General features: G+C 45.2%; 1 protein-coding gene across 6 annotated transcripts; it reads left to right on the forward strand.

Annotated features, from left to right (window-relative positions):
• Positions 1–1,862: 1,862 nt before the first annotated feature.
• On the forward strand, positions 1,863–22,646 carry aadat (aminoadipate aminotransferase). Of its 6 annotated transcripts, none has more exons than XM_061669857.1 (13): positions 1,864–2,258; positions 4,943–5,111; positions 6,876–7,008; positions 7,066–7,140; positions 7,213–7,407; positions 7,828–7,976; positions 8,057–8,153; positions 17,093–17,154; positions 17,225–17,289; positions 17,604–17,710; positions 17,818–17,919; positions 17,991–18,028; positions 21,881–22,646. In XM_061669857.1, exons 1-13 carry the CDS (start codon positions 2,006–2,008, stop codon positions 22,197–22,199), a joined length of 1,764 nt encoding a protein of 587 aa, XP_061525841.1. In that variant the 5' UTR covers positions 1,864–2,005; the 3' UTR covers positions 22,200–22,646. The 6 variants fall into 6 exon arrangements, with proteins under 6 accessions (XP_061525846.1, XP_061525841.1, XP_061525842.1 ...); XM_061669860.1 differs by lacking the exon at positions 21,881–22,646 and adding an exon at positions 19,610–19,769 and having other exon boundaries at positions 1,866–2,258; XM_061669862.1 differs by lacking the exon at positions 4,943–5,111 and having other exon boundaries at positions 1,863–2,258.
• Positions 22,647–22,934: the final 288 nt, after the last annotated feature.

The following is a 22,934-nucleotide window of genomic DNA, read 5'->3' on the forward strand; positions in this document are numbered from 1 at the left end:
TCCAGATGACTACAGTTCAAATGAGGTGTTGTGTCACTGTCTAAAACAGATCAATAACTGGATGAGCCAACATTTCCTTCAATTAACCCACAACAAAACGGAGATAATTGTTTTTGGCAATAAAGAAAAGAGGATTGCTGTTAGTAAATACCTGGAGTCACTCGCTTTAAAAACCATAGACCAAGTCCCAAACCTTGGTCTTCTGATAGATTCCGACCTGACTTTCAACAGTCATAGCAAATCAATGACTAAAACTGCCTTCCACCATCTGAAGAACATATCCAGAGTGAAGGCTCGCGTGTGCCAAGCAGACCAGGAGAAGCTCATCCATGCATTTATCTCAAGTCGACTTGACTGTTGTAATGGTCTTCTGACTGGACTCCCCGTAACAACCAGTTGTCCTTGTCCCTGCAGCTGAAAAACAGCCCCACAGCAAGATGATACCACCACCGTGCTTCACTGTCGGCACTGTATTGGACAGGTGATGAGCAGTGCCTCCTTTTCTCCACACATACCGCTTAGAATTAAGGCCAAAAAGTTCTATCTGAGTCTCATCAGACCAGAGAATCTTATTTCTCACCATCTTGGAGTCCTTCAGGTGTTCCTCCCATCTCCCGACTGCATCTCTGGAGCTCAGCCACAGCGATCTTTGGGTTCTCCTTTACCTCTGTCACCAAAGCTCTTCTCACCCGATCGCTCAGTTTGGCCGGACGGCCAGCTCTCGGAAGGGTTCTGGTCGTCCCAAATGTCTTCGATTTAAGGCTTAAGGAGGCCACTGTGCTCTTAGGATTCTTACGTGCAGTAGAATTTTTTTTGTAACCTTGGCCAGCTCTGTACCTTACCGCAATTCTGTCTCTGAGCTCTTCAGGCAGTTCCTTTGCACTCCGGTTTCCTCCCACACCCCAAAAACATGCGTGCTAGGTTGATTGAAGAGTGCGAATGGTTGTTTGTCTCTATGTGCCCTGCGATTGGCTGGCGACCAGTTCAGGGCGTACCCCGCCTCTCGCCCCAAGACAGCTGGGATGGGCTCCAACATTTAGAAACATCGTTTCTCTCCGCATAGATACTACTTATACAGTAAAAAAGACATGTTATGAAGAAACTAATTCTTATCGTTTCCTAACAACATTCAAATCAGTATGTTTGGTGTTTCTAAATAAAATGTTTCAAAAGAAAAAGAAAAGAAAAAAGCAGAATATGAATTTAAGGTGGGGGCAGCGTTATTAGGATTCCCGCATAGTTATAGGCAGGACACGCATGGAATCAGATTTGCGCCCAAAAGAATCAAACAAAACTTTTAAAATCGCAAACCAAAATCAAGACTATCAAACAAAACTTCTGGAAGTGCAAGCAAAAAATAAGACACCGAGATCTTACTCTAGTAAAATAATAATAATAATGTTATACCTTGCAATGAAAATATTTCTTGGCTTGTGTTAGATTAGCTCCAGAAGGTTTTTTTTTTTTTTTTTTTTTTTTATAAACTAGTCATCAAGACTTTTGTTTGCGATTTAAAAAGTTTTATGTGATTCTGTTTTTGACACAAATCTGATTCCGTAGGACACGCTCCATTGAAACATGAGTGGCTCGAAAAAACAAACAAACAAACAAACAAACAAAAAAAGAACATCAATCTGTTCTGGTTTAGGTTTTACGGCAGTTTCGGGTGGTTTGGATTTGGGGAACATGAGTCGGAAACATGAACGACGCCGCACTCAAGTCACATAACTTGCTTTCCCGTCTGGCAGCAGTGGGACCTGTCCTGCAGGCATAAAGCAGCCAATCGTCGTGCAGCGGCTTGCGGCCAGCAGCCTGTCATATTGGCGATGGGCGTGTCCTGCCAGGAACACGAGTGCGATTCCTAATAACGCAACGAAGGTAGAGTTCATGTTGACTTATTTTGACGTTTGCTAAGTATACTCCACGAACTGGCAGCCGTAGCGATATATAACCGTATTATATAAGATATATATGCGAGAAGCCGCCCGGGACGCAGACATGGTCCATGACGTCACAATGCTGCGTCAACGTCGACTTTCCGCCATACTGCCGTTTCGTTCCACATTGTCGCTCTGTGATCGTGAGACAAGTTTCAAGTTGTCGCGGTTTCAGAAAGGCTGGCCCAGAAATTAGGAACACGCGACGAGACTGCCAATGCGTGGTTTCGAGAGGAAGTCTGCCGACAGGAAACATGAATTACTCTCGGTTCCTCACAGCTGTTAGTGCCGCAAGGAAGCCGTCGCCCATCAGGATGCTGAGTGAGTGCCCGACAAAAAGAACATGGAGTGCATCCGGAAACTAGTCGCAGCTCTTCCTCCTTTATACACTCTGAATTGATTATGATATATATAAAGCCCTGTGGGGTTTACGCACAACACCCCATACGAACAACATGAAACCTTTTTTTTTTATTATTCTTAAAACTTGAGGTATTAAAACCAAAAACTCAGCAATCACATATACAGGTCCCTCCAAAAGTATTGGAATGCTTTTTGTTTTACACTGAACACATTTGGGTTTCGAATCCAAAGATGAAGATGGAACAAAAGTTCACAATTCCAGCTTTTATTTCATGGTGTTTACATCTAGATGTGTGAAACAAGCGGCGCGGTGGCCGACTGGTTAGAGCGTCTGCATCACAGTTCTGAGGACCGGGGTCCGAGAGGATTTTGCACACTCTTGTCTTCGAACACAGGACCGATTCGACGACCACTGTGTAGAACTGTGTCAGCAGCTCCGGTGGCAGGCCGTGCTTCCTCACAAGCCAGAGGAAGTACATCCTCTGCTGGGCCTTTTTGAGGACGGAGTTGATGTCGGTCGCCCACTTGAGGTCCTGAGAGACTGTCATTCCCAGGAACTCGAAGGGCTCGACGGTTGACACAAGGCAGCCGGACAACGTGAGGGGCAGCCGTGGCGAAGGACGCCTCCCGAAGTCCACGATCATCTCTACAGTCTCGAGCGCGTTCGGCTCCGGGTCGCGTCGGCCGCACCGCAGCTCCGGCCGCTCCGCTTCCTGTCGCTACGCGGACTCGTCACCGTCCTCGATGAGGCCGATGACAGTGGTGCCGTCTGCGAACTTCAGGAGTTTGACAGTCGGGTGCGCTGAGGTGCGGTCGTTCGTGTCGAGAGAGAAGAGCAGCGGAGAGAGGACCACCGCCTTGGGGCGGCCCAGTGCCGATGCTGCGTGCGGACGAGGTGGCCTCCCCCAGCCTGACCTGCTGTGTCCTGCCCGTCAGAAAGCTGTAAATCCACTGGCAGATGGCAGGTGAGACGCTGAGCTGGAGAAGCTTGGATGAAAGGAGTTCAGGGATGACGGTGTCGAACGCTGAGCTGAAGTCCACGAACGGGATCCTCGCGTAGGTCCCTGCACTGTCGAGGTGTTCTAGGATGAAGTGCGGTCCCATGTCGACTGCATCATCCGCAGACCTGTTCGCTCGGTAGGCAAACTGCAGGGGGTCCAGCAGGGGGCCTGTGACGCCCTTGAGGTGGTTCAGCACGAGACGTTCAAAGGACTTCATGACCACAGATGTCAAGGCGACAGGCCTGCAGTCATTCAGACCCGAGATTGCAGGTTTCTTGGGGACTGGAATGATGGTGGAGTGTTGGAAACGGGATGGTACTTCGCACAGTTCCAGAGATCTATAGAAGATCTGAGCGAAGACTGGCGCGACAGCAGTTGATGACAGAAACATTGTGAGAGCTGTGAACAAACACCCAAAGACAACAGTCCGTGACATCACTGCCAACCTCCACAGGGCAGGGGTGAAGGTATCACAATCCACTGTTCGAAGAAGACTTTGAGAGAAGAAATATAGAGGGCGTACCACAAGACACAAACCACTCATCAGCAAAAAGAATCCGAAGGCCAGATTGGTACAGTGATGAGCCACACAAGTTTTACGGACCGATGAGACCAAGATTAACCTCTACCAGGTTATGATGGAAAGGCCAAAGTATGGAGAAAGAGGATCCGCTTATGATCCAAAACACACAAGCTCATCTGTGAAGCATGGCAAAGGCATTGCCGTGGCTTGGGCTTGCATGTTTACAGAAAAATGCTTCCAAATTCATCGGGAGAAGGGTTGCAATACTTTTGCTCACTTGAAAAGCGGGTGGCTTCAAACAAAAGGTGCTCCGCCCTGAGTTGTTTGACACATCTCGACGTAAATACCATAAAAGCTGGAATTTGGAACTTTTGTCTCGTATTCATCTTTGCATCCGAAAGCCAAATGTCTTCATTGTACTCCAATACCTTCGGCGGTGACTGTAGCTGCCTTCTTCATCAATGCGCAAGCCGCTATTTCCACGTGTTGTCATGTTGTCAGTTGAATCAGTAAGGCTATATTCTACTGTGATTGAGGTTATTCTTTTTATCATTCAATAGGAAAATCAAGATTTGCTATTCAAATCAATTTATCATAACATTTAGGCCTGGCCTCCAGGAAGGGTTTAGTGTTTATTGGTTCGCTAAATGTCGTGTCAGTCACACTATTGAATCATTTATTTCTGATGTTTCGTGAATAACGCTGAACGAAGATGACAAATGTCCTCCCGAAAAATCGAATGCTAAATTGCAATATTTGTTAAAAAGAAGAGTATTTTCCGAAATTGTCAGTCCTACTCCTGATTGATGACTGGTTAGTTTTAATTGGGCCCACATCGTTAGAGCTTATCGGCTTTATCAACTTTAAATGACTCTCCTTTAAAACAACATATATGGAGTTAGCCCGCCTAGATCTTAGTGGCTCACCAACGTTTCCCATTAAAGAGTCCTAGTTTATTCCCCTGAATTCCCATTGAAAGTTTCCAAATGGAAATTCCTGGAGTTTTGCCAAATATCAAAATGTGGAAAAAGCGAAGCGCTGTGAATACTTTCAAGATGCACGTTATTGTCGTATTTGTCCCGATGTCACGATGGCGGCACTGTGCTCTGCGTCTGAAGCCGAGCTGCAGCAGCGCTCGCCCCCGTCGCTGATTTCACTGGCCGGAGGGGCACCCAACCCCGACACGTTCCCCTTTGAGTCGGCCGTCATCAAGGTCAAGAATGGCCCGGCGGTCTCCTTCGATGAGGCAGCCATGAAAAGGGCCCTCCAGTACTCCGCCTCCAACGGGTGAGACGTGTGTGACGGCGTGTGGATAGATTGAAACTTTTAAGGTGCCAAAAAGACACAAAATAACACATTACTCACTCACAATAACAACCCACGCACAGAAAAGCTCTGACCCACAAAAAAACTACATAAAACTCATACACAACACCTTTCACAAACCCAAAAACTCCCACACACACCCAGAAACCCTCTCATGCACAAAAAAGCTCGCACACCAAAAAAAACCTCACACACTTTGTCACATCCGGTGGTACAGTCTGGATCGAAATCTTTTTGGCCCAAAAACATTTCAGCCTTTCCGGCCAAAAAAACTGAAGATCCTAGACTCGCCATATACATTTATGGCTATACAGTACTGTATGTTTATGAGTTGAGCTAGCTACTGTATCACCTACCGCGAAGTACGTTTGACGGTTCGATTGGCCAATGCCTTAGTTTTAATCCGGTTTGGTTGTCATGTCGAGCGGGGGGGGGGGGGGGGGGGGGGGGGGGGCTTGCTTGAACTAGGACGTACCTAGCTAGTCATTTAAGGGCCCAAGGCAAAAATAGTCACGGCCTACCCCACCCACATTAAGTCATTTCGATCACTCTGTCCTGCTTTTGAAATCTGTTACACTGATCTGACAGCTAAAGTTAGCCTACTAATCTTCACCACCACAGATTTAGAATGTTTATCTTCAACTAAAAAGTTAGATTTTGAGAAAATTCTAGAATTTGTAACATCTTCCTTGAGGATTATCAAATAACAAGCGAATCATCTCATCTTCAGAGGTGGGTAGAGTAGCTCAATATTGTACTCAAGTCAGAGTACTGACTCTAGTAAAAGTAAAAAGTAGTCCTCCTCCAAATATTTACTTGAGTAAAAAAGTACTCGGTGAAAAAAAACGACTCGAGTAACTGGTGAATAACTTCTGATTTAAAAAAATAATTGAGCACAAGCGTCAGATAAAATAAAAATGAATAATATACGGGAGTCCATGCACACCTGCACAGTGATTTTTGACCAATAACATCGGGCTAATGTTGCCAGATGCACTGCCAAAGCAACAATAGAAACATCCGCAACTTACCACAAGGTGTTTTCTCAAGTTAGAAGTGGGCTGAAGAAAAAAAAGAAAAACGAGTATTTTCACAAATCGTTCAGACCTACTCCTGATCGATGAATAGGTAGTTTTAAATTGGGCTCACATCATGAAAGCTTATCGGTTTAGTTCCCAGTGACGAGCACTGGCTAAATGTGGCTAGCCACATAAACACTCGTGATGTTGTGGCTGACTACGCACAAGTGTAGCCACATTGGCTAAGAGGTTTCATGACCCAGCGCCAACCCTGAATAGATGGTGCTGTTGCTCTTTGCTTTTCCTATTTTGTTTCGTGACGAATTGCGCCATCTGAGGTGAGGCTCGCCGCACGCTGCCACACTTCTTGTCTCACCCATGTATTGGAACAGAAAATGTGCAAATTCAGCAAATTTAATGCAATTATGAATATTATTGGATTCAAAAAGAAAATATGTAGCACAGACCTGAGAACTAAAATGGAAAATAATTTTATGTCATTATTATTATTATTTTCTTACGCTTCATAACCAGCTGAGGCTCTCCCTCCCCTGACCACATCTCCCTGTCTCACACACAAAACGTCCTTTTCACATGCACCCAAAAACTTCTCAAACTACGTGTAAAGTGTTTTTGGTGCATACTGGAGGTAAATGTTATTGTTGGCCTAAATGGCAACTCATAGAAACGTGTAACCTTGACGCAGAATCCCCGAGCTGCTTATGTGGATGAAGAACCTGCAGAAGGACCTCCACGACCCACCGACGGCTCTCTACAGTCCGGAGAAGGGACAGATGGATGTGTGTGTGACCACAGGGAGCCAGGAGGGACTCTGCAAGGTATGACCCCTTCGTTCCGCTTCCTGGCACGTTTTCAGCGGTTGTGTGGTCTGGCAGGTATTTGAGATGCTAGTCAGCCCAGGAGATGACGTCCTGCTGGACTCACCCACCTACCCTGGAACGCTGGCGGCGGTAAGACCATGTCCCCTGCTGGAAGGGAACTTGCTAAAACTCTTGAACCTCAGCTGCTTCTCTATAACCCAGCTCCGGCCCCTGGGTTGCAACATCGTCAACGTCCGGAGTGATCAGCACGGCATTATACCGGCGGCCCTCGAGGAGGTCTTGTCCCGTTGGAACCGGTCAGACGTCCTCAGGCCCAAGGTCCTCTACACGATTCCTAATGGGGGGAACCCCACTGGAGCGTCCATGACCGCACAGAGGAAGAAGGAAGTCTACGAGGTGGCGTTTTCGTCCATTCACCTGCTGAGACTATTCTAACGCTGTACAATAGTGCAATCGCCACTATTCGGAGATTGTATCACATGGGTTGTCTAGTGGTTAGCACGTCTGCCTCACAGTTCTGCGGTTTTGTGTTTTCGAATCTCGGTTCTGGCCAACCTATGTGGAGTTCGCATTTTCTCTCCATGCTTGGTTTACTCCATCTTCTCTCCACATTAAAACAACATGTGTCTTAGGTTCATGGAAAACTCAAATACTGTAGATGCTATATGGGCCCTTTGATTGGCTGCCAACTCTCGTTCAGCGAGAGTCAGCTGGGATAGGCTCCTCCAGCTCAGGCGCGACCCTCTTGAGGCGAAGCGGCATAGATTACAAGCGCTATAAAAATGGATGGATGGATGACTTTTTCACTGTGCGCAGCTTGCAAGAATGTACGACATGCTCATCATCGAGGACGACCCCTACTACTTCCTGCAGTTCGACAAGCCTTGGGCGCCGACCTTTCTCTCCATGGACGTAGATGGGCGCGTCATCAGAACGGACTCCTTCTCCAAGATTCTGTCTTCGGGGTAATCATAATACCTTGCGGCTATCAGTCATCCCGTTCACTTTTTGTCTGCAAATCGGTTTAAATTTTTGCCCGCCTCAGCTTGAGGATTGGCTTCGTGACGGGGCCCAAGCCACTGGTGGAGCGGGTGGTGCTGCACATCCAGGCCTCCACCATGCACACCAGCACCTTCACGCAGGTGAGAGACCGTTTTGTGCCCGCTTGGTCACGTCTAGAAATGGAACGTTGTGAAAATATTTGATCACAATTACACTGACCAAAATTATCATGGTTAGCGATAGCGATGCATGACAAGCTTCCCCCCCCCCCCCCCCCCCCCCCCCCCACATATCGACAACGGATAAATTGTTGCTTCTCTAAGCCGATACCAATAACCAATATTATTTTTTTACATGGTTTATATCGGCGGCACGGTGGGCGACTGGGGTTCAAATCCCTGTGTGGAGTTTGCATGTTCTCCCCCTGCCTGGGTGGGTTTTCTCCGGGCACTCCGGTTTCCTCCTACATCCCAAACACATGCATGGTCAGTTGATTGAAGACTCTAAATTGCCCGTAGGTGTGAATGCGAGTGTGAATGGTTGTTTGGCTACATGTGCCCTGCAATTGGCTGGCGACCAGTTCAGGGTGTACGCTGCCGCTCGCCCGAAGATAGCTGGGATAGGTCCAGTACGATGTGTGATGTCTGGAATGCTGATCACCAGCCAAAACTTCATGCCAATTGCAAAATATGTTTATTTTTAAAAAACATTATGAACTCTAGTTTAAACAAAAATCACAATAGGTTCCATAAATAAAAACAATTATGTAAACTTTATATGAAATTCTTATTTTAAATTACAGTAGTAGTAGTAAAGGATTTCCCTATGGTGCATACAGCATAAAAACGTTTTTAGCAGGCATTGTTTTTTGTTTTTTATTTTTTTCCCTGAACAATACAACAGGCACTGCGCGGCTTACCTGATTTTAGGACACTAGCCACTAGCCGCAGGCTGTTAAAAATTACCCTAATTTCTCGTGTGTAATGCGCACCCATGTATAATACGCACCCCCAAAGTTTGAACTCAAAATTCTGGAAAAGGCTTCTACCTGTGTATAATGCATTTTTCCAATGCATGATTTTGCTTCTACCCATATGATCAAAACATGAAGTATTATCTGTACTTTGTTAGTTTTTTTTCAAATAATTATTCTGAAGTTAAGCACTTTATTTATGTAAAACTTTCTATTGCTCTTATTTTGAAATTCACAGCCATACTTTTATTTACTAAATGAGAAACTACAGTTGTGCTCATATGTTTGATTACCCAGGCAGAATTTGTAAGGTGGGTACAATTTTTTAAAAGAAAACATGGATCAGGTAAAACACATTTAATTTTATTTTAATGGGATTCAAATTAAACTGTCAAGCATTTCAGAAAAGCATTATCATTAAACAAAACATCACCATAAAGAAATTAATGATGGCTGTTATTCAGTCATCAGTCGTATTTAAAAAAAAAAAAAAAAAAAAAAAAAGACTTCACAAATTCTGCCTGGGGAGCACAACTGTACATATATGCAGTCATATGTCATATTGGAATGAAAGTGTAGGCTGCACCTTTTTCATAACCTAGGCGGCGGTGGCATATTGGAATGAAAGTGTACAGCTTTTTCATAACCTTTAGTTGCCGGAATACATTTATAAAATGTGAGGTTGTTTTCATTTTCCTCTATACCTATGCATAACGCACACGATTGACTTTTGACAATTTGGAGAGGGGGGAAACGTGCATTATACATGAGAAATTACGCTAGGTGTCGGCTCAATGCGATGCGGTGACTGTGTGTCCAATTTTCACTGAGAGTTGGAATTTAACACGAAAGGCCAGAGTTGTGTGGTGCCAGCGCTTCTCTCAACCTTACAAACATACAACAAAGCAAGTAGCTCTCCAAGTGTTTTACGTGAGAAGCAGATAGCATGAGTTCCAGTTCCGGGCTTGTAAGATCGGTCTTGCCTTGCCGAGTTGAAGAGCTGGCTTCAGGAAGAGTGGGTGATTAAAAGTGGAGTGGACGGATTGATTTCAGACCCGATTTCAGCTGGGTCGGTCCATGGACTGTTGTATTCCCATAAAAATGACTTGCAGTCAAGTCATCAACGGAGACAGCAACACTGACGGGCCTTCCCACGCGTGTGAATATTCTCAATTTGTGTGTGTGAATATCCTGAAAACTGCGTTACATTTGTCCAAAAAAATAAATGTGTGTGGCCGCAGATCCACAAACGGACCTTCGACAATTCACAAGCAGAAATGAGTATTTACAAATGATAAGTCATGATAAATGCACACACAACAATAAAAAACAAGTGTAAATCATGGATCTATTTGTGGATCTGAAAAACGTGTAAATCACTGATATATTTGTGGATCTGAAAAACGGGTGTAAATCGCAGAGATATTTGGGTAAATCATTTTGAGACAAATCTCTCCCCATACTCGCCTGACGATGGAAAGGACCCTCCGCGAGCACAGACTTTCTCCAGAATCAGAATCATCTTTATTCATTTTATTATTCATCTTCATATTATTATTCATATATTATTATTCATCTTCATCTTTATTATATCTCCAGCTCGCAACCGCTCCGCCACGTTAGGCTCGCTCTCGCATATGCGACCATTTTGGTCGCAGTCTCGAGCCCTGTAATAAATTAGCGACTGAACATGATTTTCGGGAGGTTTTGTGTTGATGTTGATGCACAATGGTATGTACACCGTGTGCAGAATTATCAGGCGTCTCGTTTTTGAGTTATTTTTATGAATCACCAACCACGCAGCTTTAGGTTAATCCAAAATGTTTATAAACCTCAAATAAAAATGTTTAAGGAAGTGAAAGTGAGGTCGAGGCTTTCTGAGGAAGCACGGCCTGCCACAGGAGCTGCTGAGGCAGTCCTACACAGCGGTCATCGAATCAGTACTGTGTTCTTCCATCACAGTCTGGTTTGGTGCTGCTACAAAAAAGGACAAACTCCGACTGCAACGATCAATCAAAACTGCTGTAAGATTGTCGATACCCCCCTACCCACCCTTGAGGACTTGCACGCTGCCAGAACTAAGACAAGAGCGTGCAAAATCCTCTTGGACCCTCTGCATCCTGGTCACCACCTCTTCCAGCTCCTACCCTCAGGTAGGCGCTACCAATCAATGCAAACTAAAACTAGCAGACATTCCAATAGCTTCTTCCCTCTTGCCATCAACTTCTTAAACAGCTAACTTATTCCATTGCAACATGCGACTAACGACTCTAAGTCAGTCCGGCATGCATTACAATCGCTGACCAATTGCAAGCGACCATCCCCCCAAGCTGAGAACAATAGTAGACTAGCCAACGACTTGAACACCTTCTACTGCAGATTTGAAAAGGACACTTTCATACCCCACACCCACCCAGCCGCACCACCGACCACAATCACACCTTTGACTTCTGCGTTAACCATCCACGAACAGGATGTGAGACGCATCTTCAAACAACAAAAGACTAACAAAGTGGCAGGCCCAGACCTTGTGTCCCCATTCTGCCTCAAAGTCTGCGCAGACCAGCTCGCTCAAGTCTTCACACAGATCTTCAATACATCTCTGGAACTGAGCAGGATGTTTTCAAACGCTCCACCATTATCCCTTTCCCCAAGAAACCAGCAATCTCGGGTCTGAATGATTACAGGTCTGTCGCCTTGACATCTGTGGTCATGAAGTCCTTTGAACGCCTCGTGCTGGACCACCTCAAGAGCGCCACAGGTCCCCTACTGGACCCCCTGTATCTTGCCTACCGAGTAAACAGGTCTGCGGATGATGCAGTCAACATGGGTCTGCACTTCATCCTAGAACACCTCGACAGCGCGGGGACCTACGCGAAGATCCTATTCGTGGACTTCAGCTCAGCATTCAACACCATCATCCCTGAACTCCTTCCCGCCAAGCTTCTCCAGCTCAGCGTCTCGCCTGCCATCTGCCAGTGGATTTACAGCTTCCTGACGGGCAGGACACAGCAGATGAGGCTGGGGGAGGCCACCTCATCCACACGCAGCATCAGCACTGGGGCACCCCAAGGTTGTGTCCTCTCTCCACGACTCGTCTATCTGAACAACTGCATCTCAACAAACCCGGCTGTCAAACTCTGACACCCCGCTGATCTTCAATAGACTGACTCCTCCAAACTCCTGAAGTTTGCAGGAGACACCACTGTCATCGGCCTCATCAAAGACAGTGACGAGTCTGCATATCGACAGGAAGTGGAGCAGCTGGAGCTGCGGTGCGGTCGACACAACCTGGAGCTGAACACGCTCAAGACTGTAGAGATGAACGTGGACTTCAGGAGGCATCCTTCGCCACAGCTGCCCCTCACGTTGTCTAGCTGTCTTGTGTCAACGTCGAGACCCTCAAGTTCCTGGGAATTACAGTCTCTCAGGACCTGAAGTGGGCGACCAACATCAATTCCATCCTCAAAAAGGCCCAGCAGGGGATGTACTTCCTGTGGCTTCTGAGGAAGAACGGCCTGCCACAGGAGCTGCTGAGGCAGTTCTACACAGCGGTCATCGAATCGGTCCTGTGTTCTTCCATCACAGTCTGGTATGGTGCTACTACAAAAAAGGACAAACTCCGACTTCAACGGACAATCAAAACTGCTGAAAGGATTGTCGGTACCCCCCTACCCACCCTTGAGGACTTGCACGCTGCCAGAACTAAGACAAGAGCGTGCAAAATCCTCTTGGACCCTCCACATCCTGGTCACCAGCAGCTTCCCTCAGGTAGGCGCTACCGAACAATGCAAACTAAAACTAGCAGACATTCCAACAGCTTCTTCCCTCTTGCCATCAACTTCTTAAACAGCTAACCTACAATTCCTTTGCAACATGCTGGCAATTTCTTTTGTCTTGACTTTGTTGTCCCATTTCTGTGGGGCCAATTATACATTACTCGTGCACTCACTGTGGTAGTCTCGCCACACTGCGCTATTTGCATATCTGTTGTTGTGATGTCATGTGCCAGAGCAGCATCTGCACCACTTGCACACTGACTGAGGAGTATCTGCAACATTTGCACAATCGACATTGTCCCAGATTATGGCACTACTACAGTACTAGCAGGACTGGCTACAATTAGCGTGCGTGTTTCCAAAACACAGTACTAAATTGAGGGTACGGATTACTAAACTGAGGGAACAGATTATCCATGAATTTTATTTTTCTCGTACCTTGGCACCAGGAGGGCTGCGTACAATTGTCAATGTATACGCTCCAAATTAAGATGATCCAGCCTTTTTTCACGCGCTATTTTCACACTTGTTAAACTTGTCAGCCAATTCTACAATTATCATGGGTGGGAGGTGACTTTAACGTTACACTAAGTCCCCTAATAAATCACTCAAATCTCAAAAATAGCAATCAGCCACAATGCCCCAATATATTAGAGCAGTATATGGACGACTTTGGTCTTGTTGACATATGGAGGCTGAAAAACTGTACAAAAAGAGAATACACATTTTTCTCGTCAGTTCACCACTTTCTCAAGAATAGATTTTTTTCTTTCAAACAATTCGGCAGCTCAAAGAATTCCTCCCAAAATACATCCAATCATCATTTTGTTGATTGGATGTAGTTTGGGACCCCCACCAACATGGCGCTTCAACACGTCCCTATTGAAGGACGTCTTGAAGCGCCAACACGTCTCCCACACTCGGGGGCGGGTAGTGGGTGCTGGCAGGAATGTGTGTGTGTGGGGGGGGGGGGGGGACACAGCTAGCCCTCTTCGTCGGTGGTTGTCTGGACTGATGGGCCCGAATTGCAGGAGCCATGCCTCTCAATCACTCACTTAGCACACACTCACGCCACTTACTGTATATATTTTCTCACGAGTCACCACACCACATACACCCATCTCTGGGGAGCGGTGGGTCTTGGGGGGGGGGGGGGATTTGGTTGTTCAGCAGCAGTGTGGCGATGGGGGGGGAGGTCGGCGTTTGGCCGCGGGGGGGTGGCCGCTCTCGGGTGTACCCCTGGGCCCTGATCCCGCCCCTCGATTGATCGGGTGGGGTCCTCAACCGCCGCGGTGCAGGCACAGCAATTACAGGACACCTCTGTCAGTCTTTGTGCATGCAAAACGGTGTCAATTCACTTGGACGTGTCCGCAGGCACAAACCCCATGGGACTCTTTCGCTGGGTGCGGGGCCACTCACTTATTGCGACAAATAACTCATGAATATGCGAATTACTTGTGTATCCCCTCACTCGCACTCTCGTCCTATAGACTTTTTTACATAGTCAATCCCACCACACTTCAGTTGTACAGCCGGGTTCACGACCCTTGTCCTGCATGCTTCTTCTATTGCCCTTGTCCTGTTCTATCTTGTCCTGTCCTTCCTCCACGTGGTGTAGCACTACAGCCCCATGCGGCACTCACATCTAATGTAGATGTGTAATGATTTACTTTTCCCATCCTTACAATTAGTGCTTTGTCTTTTGTCTTTGTTTCTCTTTCCCTTCTTTGTTCTGTTCGACCGCTCGATTCTGATTCTTAATAAACATCAATTATAATACTAAGAAAGCACAGCGAAGCTTAAAAAAACTCCACTGTGACACAGTAAATCTGTTCCAGCATAAAAGGGTTACAGATCCTCCATTCTGGTTGGCCTAAGAGCCGAACAGGACCAAAAAAAAACAAAAACGAGAAAAGCAGTGACTCATCCAGGAGACCACAAATGAATTCGGGACAACTTCTAAAGAACTGCAGGGCCTCCCTTGCCTCAATTAAGGTCAGTGTTCATGACACACCCATAAGGAAGAGACTGGGCAATCCATCCATGGCAAAGTTCCAAGGCAAAAAACCACTGCTGACGAAAAGGAGCATAAAGACTCATCTTACTTTTGTATTAAAAACAACATCTGAATGATTCCCAAGACCCTTGGGAGAATATTATATGGACTGACAAGATGAAGCTTTTGGAAGATGTGTGTCTGGTTACATCTGGCGTAAATGTAGCACAGCATTTCAGAAAAAGAACAGGGATCAGTCAAACACGGTCGTGGTAGTGTGATGGTCTTGGGCTTACCAGGCCGGGTAACTTTGAATCATTTTGTTTCCTTCGTAAATGAAATCACCGTTTAAAAATAACATTGTTAACATGGGTTATATTTGTCTGATATTTACATTAGTTTGATGATCATTACAGAGGGGAAACTATGCAAAAATATAAGAATTTGAGAAGGGGGGGGGGGGGGGGGCAATACTTTCTCATGGCACTGTATGTGTGCAAGGCTCGAATTAAGTGGTCTTGCATCACAGTTTGCGTGTCAAAATTTGCATTTTGCGCATCCTTGCGCATACTGTCCTTACCTTGGCAAGGACAGTAATACACAACCATAACAGTTCTTGCACGGTGATTTTTTTGCTCAGTGTAGGCACTGTATGACATTTGGCCAATCTGTAAGTGGCAAAACTTTGAGCCAAGTCGGTGAAAAATATGGCAAATGTGGCTAGAGAGGAATTAAAGTAAAATGGATTATCATCATGTACCCAAACAGAGGAGGGTTTTGGTGAAGGGAGAGAGAGGAAATCTCTTTCCCTCTCCAGGTTTCCTCATTTTAGTTTGAACAAATTGAACCCTTCCAAATCTTGTAGTAGTACAAAGAATAGTTGTCTTATTCCTAGTCAGCTGGTCTAAGCTCATAAATACACGGCCATAAACCTAAGGCGTTATGCCGCACAATGCTAGATGCTTAAGTGATGGACAAAGGCTGTTAATGCATTCAAAATAAAAAGTTTTATCTTTTATGGACAATGTGAATTCAAGAAATAAAAACTGTTTTATATAAAAAAGGAAACCAATTTTGTTCATACTTCTCAGTGGGAAGTTGCCACTTGGAGCTCTCATTAAAAGTGCATAGGATGGTGACGTGTGAGTTGACTCTGGTGGTGGGGAGGACGATTAAGGTGATCAGAGAGGCAGGCAGGAGAGTACTTGGTGTATCTTCTGGCAGGAAAGGAGAGAAGGAGACTTGGTGGTGGAACCTCACAGTACAGGAAATCATACAAGGAAAAAGGTCAGCTAAGGAGAAGTGGGACACCGAGAGGACCGACGAGAGTCGAAAGGAATACATTGAGATGCGACATAGGGCAAAGGGAGAGGTGGCAAAGGCCAAACAAGAGACATATGATGACATGTATGGCAGGTGGGACACTAAAGAAGGAGAAAAGGATCTATACAGGCTGGCCAGACAGAGGGATAGAGATGGGAAGGATCTGCAGCAGGTTAGGGTGATTAAGGATAGAGATGCAAATGTGTTGACTGGTGCCAGTAGTGTGCTGGATAGATGGAAAGAATACTTGGAGGAGTTGATGAACGAGGGAAATGAGAGAGAAGGAAGAGTAGAAGAGGCAAGTGCGGTGGACCAGGAAGTGGCAATGATTAGTAAGGGGGAAGTTAGAAAGGCATTAAAAGAGGATGAAAAATGGAAAGGCAGTTGGTCCGGATGACATTCCCGTGGAGGTATGGAAGCATCTCGGAGAGGTGGCTGTGGAGTTTTTGACCAGCTTGTTCAAGAGAATTCTAGCGGGTGAGAAAATGCCTGAGGAATGGAGGAAAAGTGTACTGGTGCCCATTTTTAAGAACAAGGGTGATGTGCAGAGCTGTGGGAACTATCGAGGAATAAAGTGGATGAGCCGCACAATGAAGTTATGGGAAAGAGTAGCGGAGGCGAGACTCAGGACAGAAGTGAGGATTCGCGAGCAACAGTATGACTTAAATGGAAAAAGGATGACACGCTGTGGTGACCCCTAACGGGGCGAGCCGAAAGGGGGGAAAAAAAGGACTGTCATAAAAATCTCCAATCTACACATCCGTGATGATTAGTTGAGGGGATGCATTGCTCCTGGGCTGGGACTCATTGTTTCCATGGCACGTGCAGCCCAGGACTCACGTAGTGTCAAGTGTCAATGATAATTATCATCATAAAAATGGTCATGTAACCGTTGTCAATGGGATCAAGTTGTAAGAAGTCAGTCGGAAAACGCTAATTATCGTAGTAACGATAATTACAATGTCAAATGTATCCCTACTCGTCAATTTCACCATTATTTCTCTGCAGCTCATGGTGTCACAACTCTTGCACAGCTGGGGCCAAGATGGCTTTCTCCACCACACACATGGGTATGTTGTCCCTGCTGAATAGATAAATATCTGAACCCGTCAACGCATTGTTTCCCCCCTCTCGCCACAGGGTGATAGAGTTCTACAGAAAACAGCGGGACGCAATGATTAACTCCGCTAACAAGTGGCTCACAGGTACACTGCATGCTTTGCAAATCGAAGAACCGCTACTGGTCACCGTTGCTGTGGTGGTACGTTTGCCCAACTTCGCCGTAGGCGACGTGGACTCATTTCCCACTCAGTGACGGTGCGACTGTGAGAGTGAATGGTTGTCTCTCATTTGCGCTCTGAGACTGACTGGCGACCAGTCTTGGGTCTAATATGCCTTTTGCCTAAAGTCAGCTGGCATAGGCTCCAGCTCCCATGAACAGGATCAGCAGTATTGAAAATAGATGGCTCGAGAGCCATTTCTAAAACGTGTTTTTCTTTATTTTGTTGAACATGCTCAGGTGTGGCCAAGTGGCATGCCCCCTCGGCAGGGATGTTTCTGTGGATCGAGCTGACGGGCGTGCGTGACACCCAGAAGCTCATCATGGAGAGGGCCTTGGAGGAGGAGGTCTGTGGGGGGGGGGCGGTGACGCCATAAACCCTCGCGCTCCGTTTCGCAGAGACGCGATTCGGCCTGACCGAGTCGCTTGCGTTTGTGTCCCCGTTTGTGAGAAGGTGCTGCTGGTTCCAGGAAGTGTGTTCATGATCAACAGCGGCGAGCCATGTCCTTATGTCAGGGCAGCATTTTCACTGTCAACGCCTGAACAGATTGACGAAGTATGCACGTGCATGCTAAAACACACATGCGCGATACAAAACGCTGAATTTCTTCATTTCTCTCCCAACAGGCTTTCGGACGCCTTGCGAGCCTCATCAGAGAGGCCCTGTGAGTTGTGACCTCTCCTCCTTTTATATTTTAGTCAAAAGGATTGTATGGCATTTATATGCAGTAATCACGTGGATTTCTGTCTAATTTGGGCATAAAATGTCATCTGATCGTCATCACTCGACTGTTTTCTTAAACATATACCACATAAACATTTGTTTTCCTGTTTTTTACTGAACACAGCTTGTAAAGCCACGGTGCGGGGTGGAAAACGTATGTGAACCTTTAGATTTGATAACGAGTTGAGCTTCCTTTGACAGCAACGACTTCAACCGAAAAAGATCAGCCCTACACAACGGTCAGGGAGAATTTTTAAGCATTCGTCTTTGCAAAAAAGCCTTTCAGTTCAGCAATTTTCTTGGGATGTCGGGTATGAATTGCTCTCTCGAGGTAACGCTACAGCATGTCGATCGAGTGCAGGTCAGAACTCGCAGCTCGGCCACTCCAGAAGGCATATTCTCTTCTTTTGAAGCCATTCTGTCATTCATTTACCTCTGCGCCATTGTCCGGACGCGTCACCCAAACTTTGTTGGGAACTGAACTGTGAGGCAGACGCTCTAACCGGTCGGCCACGTTCCGCCCGTGACTTTCATTTATCAATAATTGCGTGAGCGATCTGTTTTTAGGCTTTCGTTTTTGACTTCCGTACGCTCCGATCCACCGTGATTACCACAGGGATGTTTGACTCAAGTTCACCAATCAAACGACACAAGAAAGTCACATGTCCGCACACAGTCTTCTGTTGGGCTTCGCGGGCCGTTCGAAGGGAGTCGTGACAACCGCGCGCGGGTTGTTTACATTACGGACTACGAAAAACACCAGCTATAACATGCAAGTGTAGTTTTGTCACAGCCCAAACTTGGACATTTCAGCCCACTTCTGACTTGAGAAAACACCTTGCGGTAAGTTGCAATGTTTTTGCTGTTGTTTTGGCTGTGCATATGGCAACATTAGCCCTATTTTATGGTCACAAGTAACTGTAAAACATGCATGTAAAACATCTTTTGGGGTACATCCTGTTTTCACACACACTTTGGCAGTGTCTGGTCAGCAAACAACTTCTCCATTCAGTACTTTTTGTGGATAAAGCAAATAATGCTTCAGTAATGCCCGACGCATGTGTTGTTGTTTTTTTCCACTTAAAAATGGAAATGGTGGCAGGAGTGTGTACAGTACACTCCCATTGAACAGGAGTTTGAACGTGATCCGTTACGTCGGAACAGAGTCACATGCCAGTTATAAGAGGGAGTGCATCCTTGTGCAACCAGATTTATTTGATTTCAAGTTTCTTTCACCAGGTAAAAGACCAGTGAAAACAGAACATCTCTTTTGCAATGGTCAAGTTTATTTCAGTTGTTTACAACAAAAAGTTGAGTTGTGCAAATTCTAGGTTACATTAATGGTGGTGAAAATGATTTAGCTTGGTCAAAAAACCTGGCATTTGAACAGGGGTGTGTATACTTTTTATGTCCACTGCAGCCATGTTCCTGTTTTTGTAATCTGCCTGGTGAGCCTATAGTATTGTGCTCTTTAACAAGTACAAAGAGTATAGTAGAATAATAATATAATCTTGACTTTCAGCTCTGCAGATGACACACAGTTATATCGAGCAGTGTCTCCAGATGACTACGGTTCAATTGAGGTGTCGTGGCAATGACCGATGGGGTCCCTCAAGGGTCAGTTCTTGGACCCCTTCTGTTCAGCACGTATATGCTACCCTTGAGTCGAATTCTTCAGAACTTTCATTTTGACCATCATAGTTATGCAGATGACACAGTTATGTCTAGCAGTGTCTCCAGATGACTACAGTTCAATTGAGGTGTTATGTCACTGTCTAAAACGGATACGTAACTGGATGAGCCAAAATTGTCTTCAATTAAACCACAACAAAACTCAGATAATTGTTTTTGGCAATAAAGAAAAGAGAATTGCAGTTAGTAAATACCTGGAGTCACTCCCTTTAAAAACCAAAGACCAAGTCCGAAACCTCGGTGTTCTGAGAGATTCCGACCTAAATTTCAACAGTCATATCAAATCAATGACTAAAACCGCCTACTACCATCTGAGGAACATATCCAAAGTGAAGGCTTGCATGTGATTAGGAGAAGCTCATCCATGCTTTTATCTCAAGTAGACTGGACTATTGTAAGGGTCTTCTGACTGGACTCCCTAAAAAGAGCATTAAACAGCTGCAGAAAATTCAGAATGTTGCGGCTCGGGTTCTGACCAGAACAAAGAGGTCAGAGCATATTACTCCAATTCTAAAGTCTTTACACTGGGTTCCAGTCAGCTTTACAATGGATTTTAAAGCTCTGGTACTGGTCTATAAATCACTAAACGGTTTAAGCCCTGAATACATGAAGGCTAATGGAATATAAACCCAGTCGGGATCGACAGACTCAGGTCAAATCGTGGAGCACAGAGTCCAAAGCAAACATGGCGAAGCAGCATTTAGCTATTTGTTGCCAACAGAAGTGACGTCAGCCCCCAGTGTGCATGTTTTCAAGTCCAGGTTCAAAACTCTTCCCCCCCATGCTTTTTAGAGCATTTCCACTTTTAAATGATATTTCTTGCACTGTATGCTGTTTTAATTTAATTGATTTATGTTTCTCTTTGTTCTAAATGTTTATAATCTGTTTTTTTTTTTTTTTTTTTTTTTTTTTTAAATCCTTTGAATTATGTAAAGGACATCGAGTTACCTTGTGTATGAAATGCGCTATATAAATACATTTGCTTTGCTTAGTATAAGACCATTTCTTGGAGCTGAATTTGCCCTAATTTATTTTACAAAAATGTCATTTTTTAAAAATGATGTTTTAGACTCAGCGGTATTGTTCATGATCTGAATTTGCCCTAATTTATTTTATAAAAATGTCATTTTTTAAAAAATTATGTTTTCGACTCAGCGGTATTGTTCATGATCTGAATTTGCACATATTTAATTCAGTTAATGTTATTTGACGTTCATGCTCTGATTTAAATAATAAATCAGAAGTTACCAGTTACAACTTTCTTACACTTCATTAAATATTTGGAGGACTACTTTTGACTTGAGACATCATATTCTAAAGTAGAAGTACTCTAACTTGAGTCCAATATTTGGCTACATTCTTACGCCTAAAGGAGCATAAAGGAGTTCATTGCATATCGTTAGCAATCTCAAAATGTCATCATTCCAGTAAATATTTTCACGAGCAAAACTTCCGGGCCATAAATATAAACCAAGTGTGGCGGTACGTATGTTGTCGTAAACCAAGTTCCCCGTACGTAATCAAAATCTGAGCTTATTGCTCGTGATGATGGCGAGATGAAGCTTCACGAAGCATGGTAACACTTCAGCCATTGGTCGGAGTCATGCTTCCTTTCTTGATGCTTCGTCGCACACCAAACCACCTGCTGGCCGTGTGCATAATCGCAGGCAGCGCTATCTTAACCACATCCGGTATGTGCTGCGTTGCATTTTGGCTCTCGTGACTGACAAAACCATGTTTGACCAAGTAATTTCCCAACGTAAAGTGGGAAATATAGGATTGTTGAACGCAGTCCGTGTGCTTCGAATGTTCATCATCACTGCTATGGCAGCTTGTAAAGTGTTTTTCTGTCACTTTGGGAAGCTGGCATGGGCTTGGGAGGGCAGAGGATTTTCAAAGTGCTTAAACCGTAACAATAACAGTTTCTCGTCATTTTTTGTGTTAAGTGATTCATTCAAGAGCAAGACTTTTCAATTGGGGTACAGTCATTTCTCCTCCCCCAGTGAGGTTTTATTTCACCTTTCCTCTTGAATAAAATAAGAAACGGTGGAAAAGGCAGTCTTTGATAGACAAATATAATCAGTGACATTTGCTTATGCAGCGCGGTGCCGCTTGAGCTTCGACCTCAGGCGACCGCCGTACCCCGGGTTAAGAGTGAGCGCGCCAACGGCTGGGCTATTAGACCAGGGCGCCAAGGATTGCGAGGAGTGACGGAACTGGAATCGCTATCTCGACAAAGTTATGACGGCAGCATATTGAGAACTACGTCCAGGATGAACATTTTTCAGTACGAGCAGGATCATTTCATCGTACGGGCTGGTGACATTTGCAGTGTGTCCTATGCTCTTTTTCATCTGCCTGTTCTACGCCGAGATCGGACTGCAGGATTTTATCCCCGATATCGGTCCCAGATTTCCTAGATCGGGCCGACATATTTTGTCGGGAACGACAACGTTTCTTGTCACGTGGCGTAATCCACGAGCAATGATTTGGCCCTGCGACGGCAAAATGAAAAGTATGCAGCTTGTTTTTTATTTTTTTTTGCATATCTTCCGTGCAGCGTGACATATCAACCACAGCGCAACTTTGACGTCAACCAATCTGGCCGTCCGCTTCTTTTTGCCGATGAGTGGTTTGCGTCTTGTGGCGTGGCCTTTGTATTTCTTCTCTCGAAAGCTTCTTCGAACAGTGGATTGTGATCCCTTCACCGCTGCCCCGTGGAGGTTGGCAAAGCATTTTGTCTGGCAATTTAAAGAAAAATGGCATAAATGTTCCTTTTTATTCACTTTTAAGTTAATTTAATCACATCTGAAAAAAGGTGCTGTGTCCTGAGTTCTTCAACACATCTCGATGTAAATACCATAAAAGCTGGATTTCTCAACTTCTGTCTCATATTCATCTTTCGCTCCGAAACCCAAATGTATTCAGTATACAACAAAAACAAAGGACTCGACCTTGCCGTTCCAATACTTTAGGAGAGTACTGCATATATTAATATAGTACTATATTGCTGTCCTATAAAGTAATAGTTATACTGTAAGGAAGTAGAGATCTCAGGGAAGCTGTTTTGGTTGGCCAATGCCACGATGAGCACCTAGGATCCTCTCCCACCCAGTTCCAGTCTTCCTCCTCGTCCTCTAGACAAGAGACCAAAA

This window comes from Phycodurus eques, unplaced genomic scaffold, assembly GCF_024500275.1.
Source record: "Phycodurus eques isolate BA_2022a unplaced genomic scaffold, UOR_Pequ_1.1 contig_27, whole genome shotgun sequence".
NCBI classification, from domain to species: domain Eukaryota; kingdom Metazoa; phylum Chordata; class Actinopteri; order Syngnathiformes; family Syngnathidae; genus Phycodurus; species Phycodurus eques.